General features: G+C 38.7%; 1 protein-coding gene across 1 annotated transcript in view; it reads right to left on the reverse strand.

Annotated features, from left to right (window-relative positions):
- Window positions 1-7847: 7847 nt before the first annotated feature.
- Window positions 7848-19796, reverse strand: part of LOC120530664 (TNF receptor-associated factor 4-like) — a 37996-nt gene continuing 26047 nt past the window's right edge. The window contains exons 3-7 of the mRNA XM_039755088.1: window positions 15682-15786; window positions 15125-15286; window positions 12865-13026; window positions 10917-11072; window positions 7848-10070 (exon numbers count right to left, since the gene is read on the reverse strand). Of these exons, the coding sequence (XP_039611022.1) occupies window positions 9438-10070; window positions 10917-11072; window positions 12865-13026; window positions 15125-15286; window positions 15682-15786 (1218 nt within the window). The 3' untranslated portion in view covers window positions 7848-9437. The remainder of the gene's footprint in view (window positions 10071-10916; window positions 11073-12864; window positions 13027-15124; window positions 15287-15681; window positions 15787-19796) is intronic.

The raw sequence follows: 19796 nt of genomic DNA on the forward strand, positions 1-19796 counted from the left end.
ATGTTTATTTTAGAAGTCAATATTATGAGACACGGCACTCAGATAGTCCTTAAGATCACGCCCTGCATATGTAGGAAGAATTGCAGCAAGACGTCTTGATTGTTGAGCGTATTTAGACTTGCTGGCTGCCTGACTGCTGGTAATTCCGCTTTGTATATGATGGGCTATGCCAACCCTCGACTGAGTTATTTGTTCGTGGCATGCCATCAGCAGTTATAACAGTTATAACCTAGCACATAATGTGTACATAATGCGCACGTACGCGTCCCACTCTCTTGGCCTCTCTCGCGATTTTGTCGAAAAACAGTTAGCGGGTTTGTCGGCGCTCATATGTCTATCACGCTTTTGTCGGTGAACCACTATAACTACTACACAACATCTGAGTAGCCATATGGGTGTAGGAGTCAATAACAAGCGATGTATCAAACTTAACCAGAAAACAGCTGGTCCTGGGTAACGCAGTCATAGTGTCATCCACAAGAGCTGATCATGGAGATTTACAATAATATCCAGAACAGAGCAGGGCCCACAAAACTGAGATCCAATCCGAGCCACCCATAGAGAGTAGGAAGTTAAATGCCATTTGCATATTATGGTCTACCACACTATAAGTGTCAGCCATTTAGAAGAAGAACAGAGCCTACTAATGCGATAGATTTAAATGACAATTCAAACATAGGATGGGCCTACTTAACTGAAAGGGACATTCGATCTGTTTACCTGAATTGCCACACGGGGACTTGAAGCAGAGAACAGGAGATATGTCAGAGTTAGCAAGCAAACAGCAAGACCTGCTTATCTCAGCCAAGATGGCATCCACAGCAAGTACTGTATTAGGACCTGATCACATGAGATTACAAGAAAATCCAGCACAGAGTAGGACCTGCTACACTGAAATGCATCTGGGCTGCCCATAGAGAGGAGGATGTTAAACCATTCAAGCAATTTACGGTCTAACAGACTAGACGGGTCACTCAGCAAGAAGCAGAATGGGACATGCTAAAGGCATATATCCAAAGTAAGGCCCGACCACCTACAGTAAGCTTTGTCCTAGTCACCAGAGTCGTGGGTGATCTGCAATAGGATGAGGTCTGCTAATGGCATGCGTTAGACTCACCCGTGTGCAGTACATCATGCAGACTGGACGTGCTTATCAAGTGGCATATTGAAGTTGGCACTGAAGAGACACGCGCTCACCTGTCCTTCACAGACTGTCATTGTCATTGGCACTGAGTTTAGTGTGTCCCAACCCCCCCCCTCCCGGGATGTGACAGACACAAGAGCCAGTTGTTTTGTGACTATAACCCTGCATCTCTGGTGCTTGGATTTAGTGAAGCTTATCCAGTAAACCTGCTGAAGAGATTAAAGCTCACAGCCTGAGCCAATCCCCCCAGTGATTTTCATCTCTTCCATGCATAATAAAATCTTGACAAAATCCAGAGACTGGGTCTGTGCGCATTACAGACACGGAGGATTCCATTTTCAATTTACACAATCAGAAAGGCTTCTATTCTCACTGATTAGCTTGCAGAAGTTGAGCCATTGCATTTGTGTGAGTCAGAGGCAGACATGCGTCAAACAAGCACGGAAAGCTGCATTCCAGGACCAGTTTTTAGGTGAGAACAGGCAGGCTTCATGTTGGCATACAAACCGACAGGGAAAACATGAAACACCATGGTCTAGTCATGGCTCGAGGAAGGAGCTGCAGCAGCCAGGGGGTCACTTGGAACACATTCAAGTTTAGTATTGATGGCGATCAAGGCAGTTCTGGCATTCACAGAGTTTCATTACATGTTGCCTGAAAAAGGGCCCAGAGTTGCCTCGAAAGTTTGCATATTATAATCTTTTTATTTAGCCAATGAAAGGTGTCATTTTGCTTGACTTCTCACTACATTCACAATGGTACAACACCCTAGTACTATTCACAAAAGACCAAAGTTACATGCTTAGTTTACACTCATTTCTTTCTCTGCCTCTGCGGTTGCACAGAATGAGGACTCGCAGTCCCACTTCAAATGTTAAAAGCATCTGTGACAGCTATAATTACAAGTAGTTTGGAAAAACTATCTGGCGGAAGTCAAAGACAGCGAGACGTTACATGTTAACATGTTTACTAAAAACAAAAATTACAGAAAATGAGAAGACTAAGATGAAAAATAACAAGGAAATGGTGCATTGTAGGCTGGGGTGCCCAGCTTTATGTGGTAAGCTCTTAGTAACATCACAGATCTACAGAAATTTGTTGACAGTGTAAGACATTTATAGAGAGGGAGCTAATTTTAGTACAAAGCAGAATATAAAAGCGGCTACAGGAAGAGGACCAACATTCAATCAGTCTATAACATAAAGCCATTTTCCTTATCAGAGTTGGGCCATAATCTTGTCCTGAATGAGTAAGGCATTACGAACGTGGGCAGTTGCCAGATGTCCCAATTTGAGTGGGACTGTCCCGAGTACAACAGGCAAATCCCGAGTCCCGCATTGTCTCTGAAAATCCAGATTGAACAAAAACTGTATGTAGAAAAAAAAAACTTATTTTTAATTGATTATTTAGTTAAAATGGCTCACAAAATTTTTGTAGACAGCCTGGCATACCACCTTTTTATGAAGAAAATGTGTAACTGTCCACTGAATCCAAGGGTTTGAATCGTATGTGTTTTTATACGTCATGTGCTTGTGTTGTCATACGTTTCTCGTACACTATACATAATTATATCGAGAATTATAATTTAATTAAAATTATCTACTTTTTTTGTCTTCCTTAGTTCCTTAACATCTTTTATTTGGTCACTTGAAATGGTGGCTGTCCTGATCTAAGATTTTGGAAACCTGGCAGTGTCTCATTTTCAAAGGTCTATACCAGGGGTCCCCAACTCTGGTCCTGGAGGGCCGCAGAGGCTGCAGGTTTTCATTCTAACTCTTTTCTTAAATAGTAACCTGTTTTTGCTACTAATTAACTTCTTTTGAATTCATTTTAATTGACTTGCTCTTGAAATCTCAGACCCCTAATTGTTTTTTCCCCCCTTAATTAGCAGCCAAACAATAATGAGATACAAAATGAGCCAAAACACGACTGGTAAACGGTGTCCATCTTACAATACGTGAAAATAAAGAAAGATGAAGGTCTCAGGAATGTTGATCTGCTCAGGTCCTTAAAACATTTTAGTGGTGCTCTTAGAAAAGAGAAAATCAAAGATTTCGGAAATACACATTATTGCACGATGAGAGCAGCAACAAGTCATGGAATTAAAGAACGGGTTTAATTAACAACAAGAATCAACACCTACAACAAGATAGAGCTTGAGACCCCGACTTAATTGGTCTTCTGTTGGCTCACTCCCTTCACATTTCATTCTGTTTGGGTGCCATTTAAGGAAGAAATGAAGACATTCAGAGGAACAAATCTTAAAAAAACAAGTCAATTAAAATGAAAAGAAAAGGAGTTAATTAGCAGCAAAAACTGGTTACCAATTACGAAAAGGGTTAGAATGAAAACCTGGAGCCACTGTGGCCCTCCAGGACCAGAGTTGGAGACCACTGGTCTATAACTTTAGCTGTTGACACTCATTTAGTTGCAGGCTCTTGGAAAATTAGAAGCTATTAAAACTCATAGCCCCTGATTGCAGGGTACAGCAGTGCACTGATCAGTTCTGCAGCCTGAGATCCTGGCTGGGCTACTCGCTCCATGGAGTGTACAGGTTCTCTGCGTTTGAGATTGTTTTTCTTGGTATGTTCCAAACATCTTTAAAAGATGCCATTAGTTAAAATTTGTCTGACACCTTTATCCAACATTTGAGATGCAGTTGGATGCACAGGAAGGTGAAGTGACTTGCTTATGGTCAAACCGTGTCAGTAGCCAGATTTGAACCCACCACCTCAGGGTTTGAAGTTCAAAGCCTTAACCACTACACCGTATTGACTGCCTAGTTAATGTAGTAATGAGAATTTGCGACTCTTATTTGGACCAGAGTGACTTTGTGCACTTGAATGTGTCCTGGCCCCGGTGCTACGGTGCATTTATGAAGTGTTCAGACCCCTTCACTTTTTCCAAATATTATTTATACATATTTATTATACAAAACATAAACAAACTGAAATATCACATTGAAACACGGATTCACACCCTTTCTTCTGTGCTTGCTTAAAGCCCTCGTGACAGTGATTACATTCTGAAGACTTCTAGGGTTTGACATGACAAGCTTTGCACATCTGGATTTGGGGATTCTCTGCAGATCCTCTCAAACTCTGCCTGGTTTGATGGAGACTGTTGGTCTTTAACTGAGGGGAGGCTTCTGTCTGGCTGCTTTATCATAAATCCCAGATTGGTGCAGTGATGGATGTCATTCTGGACCTCTCTCCCATTTACACATTCTTTGGAGCTCAGTCATTGAGTTCTTAGGCACCTCTCTTACAATTGCCCTTCTTCCCCAATTGCTCAGTTTGGCTGGACATCCAGCCCTAGGATGAGTTATGGTTGTTTCAGACTTCTTCCATTTAAGAATTATGAAGACAATGCTGCTCCTGGGGACCTTCAAAGCTGCAGGAAACGTTTTTGTGGCCTTCCGCAGATCCGTACCTCGAAAACAATCCTGTCTCTAAGCTGTGCAGGCGATTCATTTGACCTCATGGCTTGGGGTTTCCTCCGATACACATTGTTAGCATCAGGGCCTTCTATAGATAGCTGAGTGCCTTTCCTAATCAAGTCCAGTCAATTGAATTGACCACAAGTGGACTCTAAACAAGGTGTAGAAACATCTCAATGATGATCAAAAGAATGGGATCCATTCCAAAACATAAAAGATGTGGAACCAGAATACATACTGGGTACCTTTGGTCTTGTTGGGTTTCCTCAAAGACCAGTGAAACCAAAATGTTTGAAGCACATTACAGTTCCACATGTGGCCCTTTATTAGGTAACTGACCACCAAGTAGTGTCCACCTTGGAATTGCTTTAAAGGTTTTGATCCATAAAAGATTAGTATCGTCTTTGTTGTTCTGCACTTAATATGTTAATGAAAAAAAGGACTGCATATTTATTTTATTTTTTATAGCTTAGGTTTTTAAAATTTTATACTCTGATGACCCTAATAAGAAAATTGGTAAGATGCTGGGACCCAAAGAAACGATCACCACCATAAACGACAGCATTACTGGACAAACAACAATGGCCATATAATCAAATTAAGCAGTAAATATTTTTGTTTCCATTCAGGCATATTTCTCACCTGAATATTACTAAAAGAGGAACAGCAAACATATTGTTAATAAATTAATAATTATCATTTAAAAGCGAGCAATAGATTCCTGAGGTGCATCACCGCCATTATCAAAGCTTAGTGTAAGCTTTAGTCCGTTATAACGAGTGCGGAGTGAGGATAAGAGGATTTTTGAAACTGAAAGAATAGTATGAAGGGTCTCTTAACTCACTGCGCCAAATAAGTAATCCAATTGTCAAAAAAATATTTAATTGATGCAATTATACACCTTGTCTTAAAAAATTATATATTTCAAAACAGCTGCATCATTATAATACATTCTTCTAAATGAGTATGCACATTATTCAGCACTAAACAGTTCAATAAACTGAGTAAACAGATCAGTTGTGTAGCTAAATTATTCCTTAAAAAAAAATCCTCACATTCCTTATTCTGCCCACATAGTTTTCCAAACTGACGCCAAGGTCCCTACACCCCAACATCTCTCTGTCTTTTTTATACGTGTTTATGCTCGTCAGTCATCTCAGCTCATCTCACTGTGGGAGAAGTGGAGGTGTCATACAGAATATTTATTATTATTTAAATGCATATTTATTTATTATAAATATTTATTATTTATGTTAAACCATTATGGCAGCTGTTCATTTATCATCTCACTCAAATACAACTTTTGAAGAATTATCCAATAAACGTTACAGACATCGTTTTCTTCCCTTACTCCCTTCTACACCTAACCAGAATATTCTGGCAAGTTCATGGTTATGGAAAAAGCATTTTTGTTGCTTGACCTTAAAGCTCTGCATTGTTTTTAAATGTACCTCTCTGGATATTTATATTTCAAAAAGGGCTTTGCCTCACAGATCACATAATATCAGATTATCCTAGTGCAAATTAAAATACATTTACTTAAAGTCTGTGTAAGTACAAAAAACAATCACATCTCTCTGTATAATTATTTAAAAGCAAAAAATCACAGTGAAGTACTAATGATTGGATAGGCACTCACCGGCCACTATAGGCTATTAGGTACACCTGTTCAACTGCTTGTTAACGCAAATATCTAAATCAGCCAATTGCGTGGCTGCAACTCAATGCATTTTGGCATGTAGACGTTGTCAAGATAACTTGCTAAGAATCAAACCGAGCATCAGAATGGGGAAGAAAGGGGATTCAAATAACTTTGAACGTGGCATGGTAGTTCGTGCCACATGGGCTGGTCTGAGTATTTCAGAAACTGCTGACCTACTGGGATTTTCACACACAAACATCTCTAGGGTTTACAGATGCTTTGTTGATGCCAGAGGTCACAGGAGACTAGTCAGACTGGTCTCAGCAGATAGAAAAGTAACAGTAACTCAAATAACCACTCGTTACAACCGAGGCACATAGAAGAGCATCTCTGATCACACAACATGTTCAAACCTTGAAGCAGAAGGGCTTCACCAGCAGGAGACCACACAGGGTGCCATTCCTGTCAGCTAAAAACAGGCAACTGAGGCTACAATTTGCATGGCATCACCAAAACTGGGCAACAAAACATTGTAAAAATGTTACCTGGTCTGATGAGTCTCGGTTTCTACTGCCACATTCAGATGGTACGATCAAAATTTGGCATTAACAACATGAAAGCATGGATCCATCCAGCCTTGTATCAACGGTTCAGGCTGCTGGTGGTGGTTTAACAGGGTGTGGGATAATTTCTTGGTACACTTTGGGCCCCTTAGTACCAAAATGAGCATTGTTTAAATGCCACAGCCTACCTGCGTCTTGTTCCTGCCATGTCCATCCCTATACCCATCTTCTGATAGCACATTATCCTGCTGGAAGTAGCTATATGACAAAGCTCAAATCATCTCAAACTGGTTTCTTGAACATGACAATGAGCTCGCTGTACACAAATGGCCTCCACAGTCACCAGATCCCACTCCAATAGAAATCCTTTGGAATGTGGTGGAATGGGAGACTTACATTGTGGATGTGCAGCCAACAAATCTACAGCAACTGCATGATGATATGATGTCAATATGGACCAAAATCCTGGAGGAATGTTTCCAGCACCTTGTTGCCTCTATACCATGAAGAATTCCGGCAGTTCTAATGGCAAAAGGAGGTCCAACATGGTACTAGCAAGGTGTAACTAATAAAGTGGCTGGTGAGTGTAATTGCTGCACAAGTTTAACACTTTCCCTGTCACACTGAAACACTGAGTACCCATAATTTTTTAAAATCTCAAATCATACCACAAACTCAACATGAAGAAATAGAAGTATAATCACTATATAAAATTTTGCACATACTGTGCAGCAGCAGAAATGTATTTATTCAAACTGGCAACTGGCATTCTGTCCCAGTGTCTCTCTGGTAATCCATGGGTCTTAAATGCAAATTCAGGCTGAAAAATACAATGGTTAGCAAGGACTATTTTGCCAATTGTTGTGCCAGGCAGTACAAACAAGTTTCATTTTTTAACATTACTCTTTTCTTTTATCATTTCGAGACTCTAACTGTCAGAAACGGAGACTCACCTTTTTGTTGAAATGCCTCATACTAGTAACTAGACCAATTTCAGGACAAACTGGGTGAAATGATCCAACAACTGCCGACCGCAAAGAACACGGCCACTCAAAACAATGCAGAAATTCACCTTTTATTTCACAACAGTGATTGATGACAATTAATTCAGGCTGAAGACGTTGGATTCTTCAGTCTGCACAGACCTCACTACTTTAAAAATAAATACATTCACAGTAAAACACAGATATAAAATAAAAACCATGCATTAAGGAAAAATATTGTATAAATATAAAACTACCTACATACAGACCATGTTAGAACTAAAGCTAATTTTCTTTTAAATTTTTTTCAATAAAAAAAGTCTAAAAAATGTTGAAAAATGTTATTGGATAGAAAGGTGTAACCAAGATTTATTGTATTAAGAGTACAAAATACAGAAAGCTTTAACCTTTTATACATTAGTATACATATTTATATAGATACATACACACACACACAGAAATATATTAACAGTACTATAAATTCTTTTTTTACAATTCTGTGTTTAACAGTTCAGTCTTTCTACCTGCACCAATGTTGCTTTGTTCTGATCCAACACTACGGTCAAACAAACCTCAGGAGTAACAGCAGCTGGCTCAATGCGGGGTGAAGGTTTCTATTTTTTGACATAAAATTTTTTCTCTACAAATGAAAAAAAGAAGTAACATATATATTCACAAATTTTCACGTGTGAGCACACACACACACACACAGTTAAACTGACCAAAGATATATTAGACACTGTGTGAGAAGAGTCATCTCCGGATATTACAGTGACAATACAACCAGAGCAGTAGTGTGACAAATACTACTGAGATACCCCAAGGTGATGTTCAACAAACTCCAAATTCCATGGAAAGCAACTGACTAAAGGTCACTTTTCCAAAGTACATTAACTCTTAAATCTTCACAGATGTGTGTGCATACAGATATGCAAACAAGTTTAAGTATACTTATGGGAAAACAAAAACAAAACACAGGAACCTAAGAACTCCATCCTTCAAACGGAAGTGTTTGGCCTCTCTAAAAAACTGATTACTGCTAGATGCCCCTCATTTTTTAAAATTGGGCCTTTGGAATTATTCATTTGGATTATCTGTCCTGGAACGTCATATATAAAATTCTTCATTGCAGCCAGGCCACTTCTATATGCCCTTATTTATCACAAAAAAACACACCTCTTTTGAATTTAACATTTAGAACTTTTACAGTAGACATGTGCGTAAGCGTGCGTGAGGGTGTGCATGCATATGCACACCCAGAATTCCTGATCCTCAATTTTCCTGAGATCTTCTTAAACTAGACTTCTCATTAATCAGCACCCAAGATGAACTTGTCAGAAAAAGACCAGTCAGCAAAGAGCTGTTCAGAAACATTAAAAGGAGATTTCCTTGCTACTTGGGTCCAGGCACTATAAAAGAAACCCACCTTACCCAACCCCACAGCTACTCAAAGCTATCACAAGGAGTTCCTCTAAACTGAACCATGTCCTTCACTCTCTTCAGGATCTCTAAAAGTCTGAAGGGCAGACAGGAACAGTCAGTTTTCCACTGTCTTTTAAAAAGGAAGAAATAAGATGACCAAAACCAAACCATGGATTCCATTTCCAAATCTACTATGCACCAGTGTGAAACACCTGGAAGAACTTTTAAATTCAAAATAAAAAGTTTAAGCAATAATCTTTTGTGGGATTTCAACAGATGCTTTCAGAAAAATGCAGTTGTCTCTGATGTAGTTGCGCTTTTTGATCTCCTCATGGGATATAAACCTGGGGTAGCCAAAACCGAGTGTACTCTCATCTAGAGAGTTCCTAGAATTAGAAGGTTTCTGAAAATTCTTCCAGTTGGGATCAGGGGTGAAGGTCTCTGTAATGTGTTGGGGTTTGGACAATGATGGGTCACTTTGGTCCAAAATGGAGAAGGTTACCTTGTAAGAGAATGGCCACTCCAGTAGACTATCATATTCACCAGGAAGTACACGGATGTAGATGGACAGGTGGGTGCCCTCCCCACTGCCATTCCCATTAAGAAAAGCAGACACCTGCAGCTTATATCCATATCTGTGGGTATAGAATGGTGGGCTGAAGAATTCATAGTTGTTTCGAACTTTTGCCTCCTGCAGTTTACGAGTATAATCGGAAATTTTCCAGATCAGCACTCCATCATGACTCACAGACATCTCTTCAACTTCCCGGCGCAGCTCTATAATCTCCTGCCGCTGGCGGCTTACAAGGGTACACATCATTGTGAGGTGAACTTTAGTTGCTTCTTCTAAATGGCGGGTCATACCCATTTTTGGGCACTGCAAATAAAAACAAAAGAAGTGACATCAGTTACCTTGACCCTGGTGAGGACAGCTGAAGTTTTGAGAAGTTGAAATCCGTTAAAAGTTGTGCTTGGACATAAAGTCTTGGAGTGTCAGAAATTTCTAGACCTCATGCCTATGGATGCCTGAAAGCTTTATAAAAGACACTCAACCACATTCTGGCTAATTCATTCTGCTTTTGCTTATGAGAATCTTCTGAACCTGGCTGTTTCACAGGAATGGAACGCTCTCTTTTGTGAAAAGCTTCTGACAGCTTGATTTAAAGCACTGAACTGCACTTTCCTGTTTCCTAGGTTTGGAGGTGAAATAAAGTGCGACATTTTAATCACACAAAAATGGGTCAGTCCGAGGTGTTTTAAGGACTACAGAATCCAGTTTACTGGTAATGTGTAATATTGTATGAATTTAAATGTGCCACTCAAGAAGAACCCACCTAATATAGCCATCCATCAAGCTACTTAATATAGCTCGATGTAACAGGGTCAGGAGCCTGCCCCGGCAGCAACCTAACCTGCATTAGTTTCCAATACATCATAGGCCTGACTCGCTAATTTATATGGACCCAGTTTATAGCTGAACAGCTACTTAACATTCACGTTTTTGGGATTTGGGAAGAAAACTACAAAATCCAGAGGAAAGCCCCACACAAACACAAGTAGAATCTTCAAAACGCACACAGACAATGTATAGGCGGTGGGTCCAATCCAGGATGCTTTGTCACCCAGAACTAGCAAATGTACAGAATAATATATAAAAAAAAAAATTGAAACACACACACACAAATTCCATTGTCATATTTTAAGACAAGAGGGAGCTACCTACCCTGTGCTTGCAGCCAGCATCTTTGAAGGGACAAATCACAAGGGCACTGCCACACTGCTCTTTTACATGACTGCCCAGGTCCTCCCGGGCAATATTGGGGGCACCACACTGATTCGGGCACTGCACTGGGAACCGTGGACAGTGATACTGATGACTCTGCAAGGCACAAAGACAACAAAAACATATTCTTAATTTACAACATCTTTAACATAAACACTTAAATATTATGACTAACAGAAGTTGCTGTGTAAACTTTGCCAGGAATAAGAGCCAATGTTACAGGAAATCCTCCACAGATGCTTTCACAAGGAAGTCTCTGTGTTACTGTAACAGAACCGCCATTGATGGGTCAGTGTATGAAAGAAGTGTTTAGAAGTATGTATCAGGTGATCTGGAGAGATAAACTGCACACCTTCACCATGAGAGTCATGAGGAACCACAAGCCTCTTTAACATGAATGAACAGAAGGGTCCTGTTTCAACCAATGGCAGTTTTTCAACAGTGAGGATGTAAATTGTGAGTACTTCTGCATGTATTACCAGCATTAGAGACTTTCAATAAAATAACTCAGATTAGTACTGCTTGCTTAAAATTCTATACAAATGGCAAGCTGACACACACTGACATGGAGAGAGGATGTCTGTAATCTAAAGAACCTGAACAGGTTGGCAGGAAAGGGTATCAGTATTTGTACTTTGGCAGACATGGCGACTTAACTTTAGTCTATATCTAATCTGAATTTTTTTGAATTCTTGCTGCATTATAACAAACATAATTGCACTTAATGGACTCGGCTGCTTTGAGAAGTACATTGTAACACTGCTTATTATGAAAGTTTCCATAAGAAACATAAAAAAATGAGCTATATGGATAGACTGAGGAAGGTACCACTTAGGCAAGTAACTGCACTGATTGGCCTCAGTTCCCAGTCACTAAGAATTGGATGACCGGGCAGAAAAATGGGTGGAAGGGATATCATAACACAATTAAAAAGATTAATGTTCCACTGCCAAACACAATTAACTTGAGCAGACTTGCTTTTGGGATTATCTATCCATGTTTGAACCCACTTAATCTAATTATAGTACAGTATTACGGAAATATGGAAACCATTTTGAGAGCACTGGGTTTCAGGGAAGAACTGTCCTCTGAATGGTGCCTTTAGTCCTCTGCAGGGTATATTCATCGATGCATGCACTTCTGATCACATCAGGTCGACTTAAAGCTTTACAAACTAAAGTGCATGTGAGATGCTAAAAGAAAGACAATGAAAATTCCAAATAGATATGGGGAAAACATGCAAGGGTGCCAAGCGCATCACAGAAGACCCTCACTAACACAGCAATACTCATTCATACAGGGTCATGTTAGAGTCAAGAATTGACGTAACCCACAGTAAATATAGATGAAGGAATAGCACACTAACTGTACACATTAAAAAAATACTAAATTAAGTGACATATAAGCTCCACATAGATGGCGAGCAGGCTGGGATTTGAAACGAATACTCTTGAACTGTTAAGCTAGCCACCATGCCACTTTCCCAAAACCAAAGAATAGTATGAGGTAGAAATTTACTGGACTAAGTAGATGTTTCATGCGAGTTACTGTAAAACCTTTGCTCCAGTATTTGTGATTTTATCATCTTATTAAATGTAATTAGTAAAACATCTTTCTTTGAAGCTGCTACAGAAGTAAAATAAAGAGGGTAACAGTTGTTGATACTCCCTATAGAATATATTGGAACCTAATTCTAAACTCCACCCTTATAAATTCCTCTGTCAGTCTATACAATCAAAAACTACTGACCATATAAAGAGGTGAACTGGGACTCTTAAGACTGCTAAACTACAGGAGGTTTATATATTAAAAAAAAAAAACAAAACCCAACACTTTAAAAGGAAATTTCAATCAAATGAAAAACAGTTTTGAGGGAGGAGTGCCTTACCTGGATGGTATCATACACAAACTCTTTGCCACAGAACTTGCAGGGCTGTGTGCGCTTGGGACAGTCAGCCAAGCAATGCTGAGACAAAAGCCTCCGCATCATTCGTGCACCACATTTGTTTTCACAGTAGACGCTTTCCTGTGGACAAAGTCCTTGATGATTCTGGGAAATGAAACAAAGGATGCCTATCATGGACAGTTGTTTATTCAGCACATTTATGGAAATAAAAGGCAAAAAAATTAAGAAGCAGTACTTATTAAAAAGTAATTGGTGGACTTAAATATATTGTGCAAATGAGCACATTAGTATTTGCTTTACCAACTGCACTTAATCATCTTTGTATAACATACCCATCCATCCAGTCTTTTACAATATATATCGTATATACTCCGGTATAAGTTGGGTCTTGAAATCCGAAAAATCAATCATAAAATCAGACCCCGACATATAAGCCTGTTCAAAAATATGACACATTTTGTTTTTTTTTTTAACCTCTTCTTGCCTCCTCCAATCTCGCACCAGTTTCTAAGATGCATCGAATTTTGTTTTGTTTTGTTTTGCTGGTTAGAGAAATAGCCAATTAGGGGATGATTAAGTGGCCAGTATGACTAGTGGGCAATTTAGCCTGGACGTCAGGAAACACCATGCAATTTACGAAGGATGCCCAGGGATCTTTTATGACCACAGAGAGTCAAAACCTCAGTTTTGGTCGCATCTGAAGGACAGCGCCATACTTCCAGCACAGTGTCCTAGTCACTGCACTGGGGCATTGGGATCCACATTCAGACTACAGGGTAAGCTCTCCCTGGTGGCCTCATCAACAGTACTATGGGCATTGCCAATGGTGTGCTTGCACATATTTTCTCAAGGATCATCTACTCATGAGGTATTTCCAGCTGGGGCCCCAACACTTCACGTTCCTCTTTTTTTGTTTAAATACAAGGTGTACTCAAACCTGCTTTATCCAGTTCAGGGTTGTGGAGGCCAGAGCTTAACATGGCTATAATCAGCTTAAGTAAGAAATAACCTGAGACAGTGTGTCAGTCCATCACAGGGCCCACATAAACAGACACATCTACACTAGTGTCATCAATTATTGTAACTGTAACATCTCTTGCCATGTGAGAGGAAAACCCATGTAGACACTGGGAGAATACGCAAACTACATTCTATGGAAAGTTGCTAACTTCAATCAAAATTATGTGCCTACTATAATACACTGCAAAAGACTCCAGCTTTCTTAATGCTATTCGTAAATATTAGTGATTTTGTAAGTGTATGTGTGTGTGTGTATATATATATTATATATATATATATATATATATATATATATATATATATATATATATATATATATATATATATATATATATATATAGTGTCGAGGATGCCAGGAGCCATGACCCGGCCGGGACGCCTTGGAGGACCGGAAGTGGGCGTGCGCCAATCTGGGATCACGTGGGGGCCGCCTTCCTGGTTGCTTTGGGGGCCACAGGTGCAGGGCATGGAAGCCCCACCCTGTAGGGGCCCGTGGTCACCGCTAGGAGGCGCCCCAATGCCTTGGGAACCCTGGACCCCAGTACTTTCGCCACACCAGGAAGTGCTGGGGGGGAAGAGAAGCAGGGACACCCGGAGAGCTTCTGGGAGAACAGCCGGCACTTCTGCCACACTGGGGCGTGTCAGCGGAAGATTGTCGGGGAGCACCTGGAGCTCATCCGGGTGCGGATAAGAGGGACCGCCTCCCTCCAGTTGGCAGCAAGAGTCGGGTGGAAGAGGATGGAGCTCGGAGGAGAGGAGTGGAGGCGGTCAGAAGGACTGAGCAAGGCATTGTTGTGCGGCCAGGACTTTAAGGGGTGATTGGTGCTGCGGCACTGGGTTGTGCACTTTATTTGTATTATAGTGGTGTAAATAAACACGTGTGTGGAGAAAGAACATGTCTACCTGTCTGTGTCCAGGCTGTACCCCACAATATATAAACACACACATATACATACACATTTCTGCCACAAACACAAAACACTATTCAAAATTCTCACACCTTCAATTAAAAGTAGAAATAAGATATACAAGGAGGCAAACAAATCCTTGAGTACCCATATTACAAACATCTGCACAGTCAGCTACACCCTCAAGTGTAGAATTTAACAAAATAAATTTCCAAAAATGTCACAGCAATTCCTTCATACCTAAAACATATGGAAGCTAGTGTTTTTCCCAAAGAATCAAGAAATATCTATTTAGCATTCATTCACCACCTCACCTCATATGCCTCTCCCGAAAACTCATTGCCACAGAACTCGCACTTCACCTTCCTTTTTGGGCAGTCATGCTGCAAATGGTCAGGCAAATCCCGTCTTGTTAGTTTGATGGCACAGCGATTTGGACAAGGAATCACATTGAATGCACAGGTGGAGAAATGACCCTGTAAATTGGAGGAAAAAACCCAAAAACACAAAAACATCAGAAGACCTGACATGCTCTACATCATTTATAATCAGGTAAACAGTTAAAAAGTGGCATTGACAAATCCTTTATTTAAAGGACTGTTATCCGGGTTAGAAATAGGGATCATTGCAATATATTCAGTCACTAGAAGTGCACAGTTCATGTTGTATATCCTAAATAAAGTTCAACATCACACAGCTTATCCAGATCCTAATATCCACTTTAAAGAAAAGTGCTGCAGGTCACAACAGATAAATAGCTTTTCCTGGCAACTCTGCCACATCAGGAAGCTAAAAGAAGAATTTCTACACCTGTATAATTCATGAAAGGGTATTATACATTTTCCCATCAGAAACTGAAAAGACCCCTTACTTGTAATTGCTTCATCTGGCCAGACCAACGGCAGCCCTCCTCACTGTGGATACAACGGATGGAAAGAGACAGGATCTGCTGTTCTAGGTCAGGGTCTGGGTAGATCTACACGAGAGAGAAAGTAAGCACACATAAGCCATTCGGCAATGGGGGCAAACCTTATGAAAAGACAAGTCTGCAGTTGAGTACTTAGCCCTGTAGGATGGATGATGCTTTCACAAATGATTAATCTAAACAACAGGAGATATACTGTATATGCCTACTTTATTTGTGTACAATGGCAAATTGGATTTCTCAAGTAACTGTAGTTAGTCTCCAGGTACAGCACATGTTTGCATTTTAAAAAACAGTCAAGTCTGATGGAGAGAGCTGATAAACAAGCAGATCTGTGTTTGGGCACAACTCTTAAAAAGAGAAATCAAAGTAGAATGAATGAATTTTTACTACACAGTAGTATGTAGATTATTGACACAGAGTGAAAGGTTACAGCTCTTTATTATATTTTTTATGTTGGTCTATGCGATTCTGAATTGTTCATTACAAGCTACAATTTCTGTAGATGCAGAGAATTTGATTCTATTTTTCCATTGAGTAATAACACGTTAAAATAATTTTTGGTAAAATTTTTAAAATTTGAAAAATACATTTATTTACAGTTCCTATATTCTGAATTTGACAATATCGTAGTTAACTTGGAGGAAATATATTTAACTGAAAAATATTTTAATGACTAATAGTTTAGTAATAAAAAAACAGTTACAATATGTACATTGTTAGTTTTTTTTCCAGCTCTTCTATATGGATAACACTGCATTGTACTACAACATTACTGGATAAACAGCCACCAGCATTTTTCTTCCATATTTTTGCAAGGTCTTTGTGAATTTGCAATCAATTGCTCTTTATGTGCACAGCTTAAAAACATTCACATTTATGTTAATTTAAAAAGTTACAAACTTCTGTCCACTAATTTTAAGTTACAGTATTTTCTTACAGTAAGTAATATTTATATAAATATATATAAATATATATATAAATATATAAATATATATAAATATATATATAAATATATAAATATATAAATAAATATATATATATATATAAATATAAATATATATATATATATAAATATATATAAATATAAATATATATATATATATATATATATATATATATATATATATATATATATCTATATCTATATCTATCTTTCAAAGTGAGTAAGTCCCACACATACTTAAGTAGGTTAATTATGCTAGAAAATGTACTGCAATACTTCTCAAGTCATGTAATATTGTACCTAGAAACTTAAATAACTAATATTAACTCATTAAATTGTTGGTAGGCAGACAGATAAATCTTTTTCTTATTTCCAAACTTCTTCCCACAGTCTAATGAATTGCACCTTACCAGTATGTGCAAGTGTGTTAAATAATGCTCCCACAATCTACCCGTCAGATATCAGTATAAATAACCCCTAATGGAAATCCATCCATTTTCAAACCCAAGTCGTCCAACTCAGAGCAACAAGGAGCTCAAGCTTATCCTGAAAGAATTAGGGGCAAGACGGGAGCACACCTGGACATAGTGCCAGTTCATCGTCAAACACTCTGACATGCTTACATAAATGTCCACTTTTTAGTTACCAATCAATGTAACGCACACATTGCTGAAGAAAATTGAGAGAATCTGTGCAGAAATTCACATACACGTGTGTATAGAAAGAATGTGCAAACACTTCAGGTTGATTAGACTTGTAATTAAACACAACATCTGCTGCTAAAATAATAGATACGGATTATCAAGTTCTCCTTTTACCTTATAATTGGAAATCCTGCATGTATTAACCATATTTGAGTGTTCAACATTATATCACATCCCTGAATATTCAACATCTGTAAATTTGAAATAACATCTGTTTGCTCCGCCTTACATGAATTCACTACAATGTACTTTTGTCAGATTGATAGCAATCAGGACCTCCAATAGCTGACTCAGAATCCATTTTGTTGGTTGTGGGTATTAAGTGGTGTAAAAGTCATTACATTTTGTGTGTATAATGTGCAATAGGAACTGAAACTCATTCTTGTAACTCACTTATGGGCTCTGAAAAGGTTAGATGAGACAGACCTAAAAAGGCATTCCTTCATGTTGACCTATTTTTTTATATTTTCATTTTCTGTTTTTGAATGATCCAAAAAAGGTCAACAGTTGCTTTCTGCAGAGAGATATACCTATGTTGAAAATACTTGTACATAAGCTTCACAGAGCAGAAAAATATCAGAGTGTCTTGTATGACGTATATTTCATAAGAAAAAGGCATTGATAAGAGCACCCAAAGAAATGCCAAAAGAGAACTCTGCAGAAGAAAGACTCTTTTCATTCCAGTACACTGTTTCTATGTGTGCATCTATTAAAAAAAAGGTTGACTCCCGACAGAGGCTGGTCCCACAAGGCCAGGGTGGGAGAGTGTATTACAGCTGCAATGCCTTCAGTTGTGGTTCCAAAACTTGGCAGACTTATAGAACCCAATCCCTTTTAATGCAATGACAAGCATTTAAATAGCTGCTAAAGTATTGTTCATTGTGTCATTTTGCCAACAACAGGGGCCTCATTTATTCTGGTTAATTAGCACTAGGTTGTTCATGCTGAAAGGAAACAACATGGGACCATCACTCTTTTCTTTGTATTTAACTTAATTTTTTTTTATACATTGGATTTAGTCACAACTCCTGGGTTTCACAGTCATTTACAATCTTCAAAGTAGTTTAACTTTAGGTAATTAATGTGTAATGGTAAATATATGCAATTCCTCCACATAAAGGGTCCTGTGTGAAATGCTTAACAGTGGTTTTTGAAGGGACAAGGAAGCTGCTATAAATCCCCAATGACTCCTCCTTATTAAATATGTCTGAAAAGGTTGGGAGTCAGCTTTCAAGGTGGGAGAGCGGCTGGCCTGCACTCATTATGTTTTGAAAGCCTATCTTTAGACACTTGTTTGAAATGTTGTTTGCTGCTTTAAATTCATTGGCTGTACACCTCTCCTGCGACCCAGTAAGAATCCCTTAATTCAAAAAAAAATATCGTGCTGCCTCACATCCTCTCTTGGCTCAGGTACCAGACCTGGGAATGACTAATGAGAATTTTAGTTCAAGACAGCCATAAATAATAGGTAATTTATGCAATGACTAGGCAGAACAGCTCAGTTTGTGAACACAAAATAATAATAATAATTTCACTGCAATTTAACCCAAATCTGTTTTGCGATAAAGGAACAACTACCCTTAAAATCTTGTTTTTTGTCAGTCTGCCAGAGAACATCTATAAAGTTTGAATGAAACTCGCTTTAAATTTTTTTTGCATATCCTTCCTTATCTACATCCTCAAGTAACTGCTGTAAAAGTAAGCAATATGCACAATTTCTCCTACTTTCTATAGCACCACAAAACCCCAGGGACTTTGTTTGTAACTGGGTGTGAAATTCCAGATTCATTGAAAACGGCACCAATCTGAAGCTGAACAATACTTAAACTAGATGGGTTTTAAAGCGTTCCCTTTGAAGAGAGGAGGACTCTTGGGTAAAAAGGATTTTTTTCTCAAATACAAAGGAGTTCCAGTGAACAAATCATTTTAATTTAATTTTAAGAAAAATTTTACATTAACTGCAATGTTGATTTCAATTTTACATACAGTAGAGATGGAACATAAGTATTGTTTAAAATAGTCTCTCTGCAAATCAGTTTATTAGAGAATGCAATAATAATTTAGAGAGAGCATCGTTGTACTGTTCATGAAATAAAAGTGCAATTTTATACACAGGAACCCTAGATAATGGTTCTTTGTGCAAGATGCCACTTATGAAATATTAACTTGTAAAACATTTGTCCTATAAATGTTAAACAAAAGCCCTAGTTTGTTAAGACATAAATAAAGACAACCATCGTGATAATCCACTCAGCCACTTTCAAAACTTATTTCTATTATAGGGCTGTGGCAGGACAAAACCTACCCTCAGAGTACCAGTTGTATGATTGGAACCAATTCTGGATAAGGCACTAGACCAGTGCAGGGCACATGCATACACACTTAGTCAAACTAAACACACGTCTTTAGGA

Source organism: Polypterus senegalus, chromosome 6, assembly GCF_016835505.1.
Source record: "Polypterus senegalus isolate Bchr_013 chromosome 6, ASM1683550v1, whole genome shotgun sequence".
Classification (NCBI taxonomy): Eukaryota; Metazoa; Chordata; class Cladistia; order Polypteriformes; family Polypteridae; genus Polypterus; species Polypterus senegalus.